Source organism: Penaeus vannamei, chromosome 28 (assembly GCF_042767895.1).
Source record: "Penaeus vannamei isolate JL-2024 chromosome 28, ASM4276789v1, whole genome shotgun sequence".
NCBI lineage: Eukaryota > Metazoa > Arthropoda > Malacostraca > Decapoda > Penaeidae > Penaeus > Penaeus vannamei.
The window spans coordinates 6,219,843-6,227,342 of record NC_091576.1 but is presented as its reverse complement, the minus strand read 5'-3'; the positions used below and the strand labels follow the sequence as shown (position 1 = coordinate 6,227,342).

General features: G+C 52.7%; 1 protein-coding gene across 1 annotated transcript in view; it reads left to right on the top strand.

Annotated features, from left to right (window-relative positions):
* Positions 1–7,500, top strand: part of LOC113806664 (neprilysin) — a 48,142-nt gene that overhangs the window by 31,334 nt on the left and 9,308 nt on the right. Inside the window, exon 22 of the mRNA XM_070141732.1 lies at positions 109–152. Coding sequence (XP_069997833.1) covers positions 109–152 — 44 coding nt within the window. The remainder of the gene's footprint in view (positions 1–108; positions 153–7,500) is intronic.

The following is a 7,500-nucleotide window of genomic DNA, read 5'->3' as shown; positions in this document are numbered from 1 at the left end:
AGGTAGGGGGATGGGGGGAGGGAGTTTGGGGAAGATTGGGGGAGTTGGGGGATGGGGATGGGGTGAGGGGATTGGGGGAGGGGACCAGTACGAGGCCTTCGACGTGAGGCCAGATCCTGTCGCCGTTCGAGAGGGAGGGCGTGGAGACCAAGGCCAAAGAAGTTGCGAGGAGAGGGGTTGAGGGGAGGGGAAGAGGGTGAGGGGGCGAGGGAGGTTGGGGGGAGAGGGGGACCAGTACGAGGCCTTCGACAGGAGCAGATCCTGTCGCCGTTCGAGAGGGAGGGCGTGGAGACCAGGTAGGGGGTTAGGAGGGGAGGGAAGGGGAGGGGGTGAGGGGAGGTTGGGGGAGAGGGGGACCAGTACGAGGCCTTCTGACGTGAGCCAGATCCTGTCGCCGTTCGAGAGGGAGGGGCGTGGAGACCAAGGTAAAAAGGGGGAGGAGGGGGGTGAGAGGGGGGGATAGAGGGGGGGATCGGGGAGGTGAGGGGGGTTTGGGAGGGAGGTTGGGGGGAGAGGGGCAGGATGGGTTGGTGGGGGGGAGAGGGGACCAGTACGAGAGCCTTCGACGTGCGCAGGGCTTCAGATCCCTGTCGCCGTTCGAGAGGGAGGGCGTGGAGACCAATGTAAGGGGTATAGGGGGGAGGGGGTGAGGGGGGGGATGGGGGAAGAGGGTGAGCGGGTGGGGGGAGGTTGGGGAGAGGGGGACCAGTACGAGGCCTTCGACGTGAGCCGAATCCTGTCGCCGTTCGAGAGGAGGGGCGTTGGAGACCAAGGAGTTAGGGGGGAGAGGGGGGTTGAGGGAGGGGAAGGGTGAGGGGGTGAGGGGAGGTTGGGGAGGGGGACCGGTACGAGGCCTTCGACGTGAGCCAGATCCTGTCGCCGTTCGAGAGGGAGGGGCGTGGAGACCAAGGTAAGGGGTTAGGGGGAGAGGGGGTTGAGGGAGGGGGAAGGGTGAGGGTGAGGGGAGGTTGGGGGGAGAGGGGATATTACGAGGCCTTCGACGTGGGCAGATCCTGTCATAGGCTGAGGGGAGGGCGTGGGACGATGGGATTGAGGGAGGGGTTGAGGGGGAGGGAGAAGAAGGTGAGGGGGTGAGGGAGGGTTGGGGGAGAGGGGACCAGTACGAGGCCTTCGACATGGGGCCAGATCCTGTCGCCGTTCGAGAGGAGGGCGGCGTGGAAGACAAAATAGGGGATAAGGGCGAGGGCTGGAGGGTGGGAGAGGGGAGGGATGGAGAGGGGTTGGGTTGGTGGGGGGATGGGAGGGGTCGCCGTTCAGAGGACGGCGTGGAGATGAAAGGTAAGGGGGTATAGGGGAGGAGGGAAGAGAAGGAGGATTGGGGAGGGATGCCAGTACGAGGCCTTCGACGTGAGCCAGATCTGTCGCCGTTCGGAGGGAGGGGCGTGGAGACTTAAATAAGGGATGGGGGGGGTAGAGTTTGGGGATTGGAGGTTGGGGGATGGGGGATGGGGTGAGGGGGGAGGTTGGGGGGAGAGAGGGGAGTTAGTACGAGGCCTTCGACGTGAGCCAGATCCTGTCGCCGTGGAGGAGAAAGCATTCAGAGCCAATGTAAGGGGTATAGGGGAAGGAAGTGTTGAGGGGGGATGGGGGGAAGAGGGTGAGGGGTGAGGGGAGGAGTTGGGGGAGGAGGGGGACCAGTACGAGGCCTTCGACGTGAGCCTGATCCTGTCGCCGTTCGAGAGGGAGGGCGTGGAGACCAAGGTAAAGGGGTTAGGGTGAGAGGGGGTTGAGGGAGGGGATAGGGGTGAGGGCTGAGGGGAGGTTGGGGGAGGAGGGCAGGATGGCCTGCAGAAAGTGTCGGCTTGGCGACCAGATCTGTCGCCGTTCGAGAGGAGGGCGTGGAGACCAGGTAGAGGGTTAGGGAGGGAGGAAGAGGAATTGGGGGTGAGGGGAGGTTGGGGGAGAGGGGGGACCAGTACGAGGCCTTCGACGTGAGCCAGATCCCTGTTGCCGTTCGAGAGGGAGGGCGTGGAGACCAATGTAAGGGGGGGGGTATAGGGGAGGGGTGAGGGGGGATGGAGGGGGAAGAGGGTGAGAGGTGAGGAGGAGTTGGGGGAGAAGGGACCGAAGTACAGGCATTCTCTCGGGTGAGCCAGATCTGTCGCCGTTCGAGGAGGGCGTGGAGACCAGGTAAGAAAGAGGTTGAGGGCAGGCTGGGAGATGGGGTTGGGGGAAGGGGAGGATGGGTGGGGGTCGCCGTTCGAGAGAGGAGGGCGTGGAGACCAGATGGGTATGGGGAGGGAGAGGGGGAGGAGGTTGGGGGAGGGGGGAGGTGAGAGGGAGGAGGGAGGGGGGTGGGAGGTTGAGGAGGAGGACCAGTACGAGGCCTTCGACGTGAGCCAGATCCTGTCGCCGTTCGAGAGGAAGACGTCGTGAGAGACAGATGAGAAGGATCAGGGGGTAGGGGAGTTTGGGGAGGTTGGGAGTTGGCGGGGATTGAAGGATGGGGTGAGGGGAGGTTATAGGGGAGAGGGGGACCAGTACGAGGCCTTCGACGTGAGCCGAATCTCGCCGTTCGAGAGGAGGCGTAGGAGACAATGACCAATGTAAGGGAGTGGGGGAGGGCGCAGGAGAGGGATGACAGTAGGGGGAAGAGAAGAGGTGAGGGTGAGGAGGTTGGGGGAGGGGACCAGTACGAGGCCTTCGACGTGTTGAGTCCACAATGTCGCCGTTCGAGAAGAGGAGGGCGTGGAAATAAGGTGAGGGGTTGGGGAGGGAGGGGGAAGAGGGGGGGAGGGGGGTTAGGGAGAGGGAGGTTGGGGAAGAGGATTAAGTGAGGCCTGCGACGTGAGCCAGATCCTGTCGCAGTTCGAGAGGAGGGCGTGTTGAGACCAATGTAAGGGTATAGGGGAGGGGGTGAGGGGGGATGGGGGAGAGGAAGGGGGTGAGGGGTGAGGGAGGTTGGGGGAGAGGGGGACCAATTGCAGGGCGCTGACATGGGCGGATCTTTCGCCGTTCGAGGGGAGGCGTGGAGACCAGGTGTGGGGGTTGGGGCGGGCTGGGAGGATGGGGGTTGGGGGAGAGGGGGAGGGGATGGGTGGGAGGTCATGTGATTCAGAGAGGAGAGCGTGGAGACCAGGTAAGGGGGGTACTCTGGTGGGAGGGGAGGAGGAGGAGGGAGGGAGGAGGATGGGGGATGGGGATGGGGGATTGGGTTGGTGGGGAGTTGGTGGGAGGTTAGGAGGAAGGATTGGTGAGGCCTGAGGGGAAAGTAGGGAGAGAGGTTGGGGAGGAGGGATTGGTGGAGCTGAGGGGAAATAGGGGAGGTTGGGGGAGGGGTTGGTGGGGGAGCTGGGGGAGTTGGATAGGGAGGGTTGGTGTGGAGTTGTAGGGAGGAGGGGTAGTGGAGGATTAGGAGAAGGACTGGTGGGGCTGAGGAATTTATAAGGGAGGAGGGGTTAGGGGAGGGGGGTTCACGGGAGGGTGGGGCTGGAGATAGGAGAGGGGCTGGGTGTGTGTGTGAGGGATCGTGGGATGTAAGGGATATGGGGGAAGTCATGGGGATTATAGGGTGTGAATACGTGTGCGTTTGCGTATGAGTGTAGGTGAGTGCAAGACCTTAGGTGACTGACTGTACGTATCCTTTGTGCGTCTGTACGCCAAAAAGTGTGCGTTCTCAAGTACGTATTTTAAGAAGGAGAGAGAGAGAGAGAGAGAGAGAGAGAGCGAGAGAAAAAGAGAGAGGGAGGAAGAGAGGAAGAGAGAATGAGAGAGAGAGAGAGAGAGAGAATGAGAGAGAGAGAGAGAGAGAGAGAGAGAGAGAGAGAAAGAGAGAGAGGGAGAGAAAGACAGAATTGGAGAGAAGAAAAATGCAATTTCTCTCATGTGCTTTATCAGAAAATATAAACCCATTTTTAATTCCCTCCCCTCCCCACTCAAAAAAAAAAAAAACCCTCCCACAACCCACAAACCAGTGAAGCCAAATCGAAGCGAAAAAACTAAACCATTCACAACGAAGTTCAGCTCAGCAAGGTCTTGCTGATTTATCGGATGACGAAAACCTTCGACGAAATTCGCGCACCAGGCTTACTGCTCACCCTCTCGCGGGGGGGAGGGTGCGCTTCTTGAAAAATGGCGAGGAAAGGGAAAGGGGGGGAGGGAGAAAAATAAAAGTGGAGTAGAGGAGGGATAAGGAGGGAGGGAAAGAAACTGGGGATTAGAAGGAGAGGGAGAAGGAAAAAAATAGAGCTAGAGAGAAGGAAAGGGAGAATAAGACCTAGAGGGAGAGGGAAATAAAAATAGAGTGAACGGGAGATGGAAAGGGAGAATAAGAACTAGAGGGAGAGGGTGAAGGAAAGGAGAAGAAGAACTAGAGGGAGAGGGTGAAGGAAAGGGAAAGAGAGGGAAGGAGAGGGAAATAAAAGTAGAGTGAGAGGGAGAAGAAGAACTAGAGGGAGGCGGTGAGGGGAATAAAAGTAGAGTGAGAAGGAGGAGAACTAGAGGGAGAGAGTGAGGGAAATAAAAGTAGAGCAAGTGAGGAGAAGGAAAAGGAGAATAAGAACTAGAGGGAGAGGGTGAGTGAAATAAAAGTAGAGCAAGTGAGAGAAGGAAAAGGAGATTAAGAACTAGAGGGAGAGGGTGAAGGAAAGGGAGAGGAACTAGAGAGATAGGGTGAGGGAAATAAAAGTAGAGTGAAAGGAGAGGAGAAGAAGAACTACTGAGGAAGGGTGAGGAGGAAATAGGGAGAGGAGGGAGAGAGAGAAGAAGTAAGTGAGAGGGAGAAGGAAAGGGAGGAAATAGCAGGAAGGGTGAAGGAAATGAAAGTAGAGTGAGAGGAGAAGAAGAACTAGAGAGATAGGGTGAGGGAAATAAAGTAAGTGATAGGGAGATGGAAGAAGGAGAAGAGCTGAAGGAGAGAGTGAAGAGGGAGAGAGAGGGAGGGAGAGGGTGAGGAAATAAAGAAGAAATAGAGCGAGAGGAGATGGAAAGGAAGAACGAGAGGGAGAGGGAGAAGGAAAGGGAGAGAAAGGGAGGGAGAGGTGAGGGAAATAAAAATAAGTGAAAGGCGAGAGGGAGAAGAACTAGAGGGAGAGGGTGAGGAGGCTCAAAGAAAGAGTGAGAGGGAGAAGGAAATGGAGAATAAAAAATAGAAGGAGAGGGTGAAGGAAGAAAAGGAGAGATAAATAAACGTAGTGAGAGGGAGAAGGAAAGGAGAAGAAGAACTAGAGTCAGAGGGAGTGAGGGAAATAGAGGGAGGAGGAGGGAGAGGGAGAAGGAGGATGGAAATAGAAGGAAGGAGAGGGAAGTGAGGAAAACTAGAGGGAAGAAGGTGGGGAAATAAAAGTAGAGAGAGAGAGAGAAAGAGGGAGAGAGAGGAGTGTAGGGAGATAAGAGGAGGAAGTGAGAAGAAGGATAGGGAGAAAAACTGGAAGCAGAGAGGTGACGAAACAGGTGGATGCAGAATGACAGAGAGAGAGAAACTTATAAGAAAATGGTGAAGGTAATAGATAAATAGATAGATAGATAGATTGACTATATGAATAGATAGATATACTAAGATAAATAAATAGATAGACTAAGAAAAAAAATATATATCGACTAAAATAAAAAGAAAGACTAAGATAGAGAAATAGATAGACAGATAGACTAAGATAGAAAATAAATAGACAGACAGATAGACAGAGAGACAGAGAGAAGAGAGAAACTGAAAGAGAGAGATAAACAAAGAGACGAACAGACACAGACGTAAAGAGAAACAAAGAGAGATCAGGGAGAAGGAAGAGGGATCTGAGAGAGAATTTTTGAGGAAAAGTACAAAAGGAAAGTCGAAATCGGCAGTCCATAGCGCCGACAGAGGTAAAGAGATGACGAAGATGAACGGAAAACATGCAGAAGCTGTCAGACGCTAGTGAGAATATGACAGACAGACCAAACCGATTTAACACAGTCACTCCTTCATTACGTATTAAAAAATATATATGCATATATAGTAAACTTACAACACCTACACAGAAACATAAAATATGAATATACATATATACATACAAACATACATGCACATACATGTAAGTACAAAACATATGTATTCCCCCCATGTTCATATTATTTGTCTTTCTTTCTCTCTCTCTCTCTCTCTCTCTCTCTCTCTCTCTCTCTCTCTCTCTCTCTCTCTCTCTCTCTCTCTCTCTCTCTCTCTCTCTCTCTCTCTCTCTCTCTCACACACACACACACACACACACACACACACACACACACACACACACACACACACACACGCACACACACACACACACAGAGAGACACACACACACACACACACACACACGCACACACACACACAAGTGTAATTCATGGTGAACAGATTGCGACAGGAACCACGAAGGGAAGGGCAAGAAAACACACGAATATGCCGAAGGAATAGCGAAAAGGCCTTCGACATATTCGTGTGCTGCCCTTCCCTTCGTTGTTCCTATTTACACAAACACACACACACACACACACACACACACACACACACACACACACGCACACACACACACACACACACACACACACACACACACACATACACAAACATACACACACACGTCTGCACACTCCCCTCCCCCCACACGCATACACACACCCACACACATACATACGCACCCACACAAAGCACCCCCACCCCACTTACACACCCACACCCATCCATCCATTACAAACAGACGAAAACAGACAAGAAGCGTCGCCGGGCAACGGGAGAAGCCGAATGACCGGGTTGCGCATCAATTCTGCGTCGAACCGCCCTGCACCGACATCGCGGCCGCCTCTCAATCGCAAGGAGAACCGAGGAAGCAAGAATGAAGTCGAGGCTATTTTTAGGTCACAGATGCAGCTCTGTTGATTCCGTTTCCTCGGGTCTAATCTCTTTTATCTTCTTGTTCTTCTGTTCTCTTCTTGTTCTTCTGTTCTCTTCTTGTTCTTCTGTTCTCTTCTTTATTTCTTCTTGTTGATTCCGTTTCCTTGGGTCTAATCTCCTTTATCTTCTTGTTCTTCTGTTCTCTTCTTGTTCTTCTGTTCTATGCTTGTTCTTCTGTTCTATTCTTTATTTCTTCTTGTTGATTCCGTTTCCTCGAGTCTAATCTCCTTTATCTTCTTGTTCTTCTGTTCTCTTGTTGTTCTTCTGTTCTCTTCTTTATTTTCTTGATCTCGCTCTTCCTTCCTCTGTGCTCTTCTTTGTCTTCTTGTTCTTTTCTCTTTTCTTCTGTTCTTTTTAATTGTTTATATTCTTTCTTTCGCCTTTCTGTTTCTCCTTTATCTTCTTGTTCCTTTCTTTCTTCTGTTTTCTTCTTTTTCTTTTTTTCCTTTTTTCTGTTTTCTCCTTTATCGTCTTGTTCTTGTTTTTTCTTCACTGATTTTCTTTTTTTCTTTCTTTCTTCTAGTTCCTCTTCTTCTTCGTCTTCTTCTAAGCCTTATCCATATTTTTATTCCTCTTCTTTCTCTTATTATTATTCTCCTACTTCCTTCCTCTTCTACTTCGTATTCTTCCTTTTTCTTTTC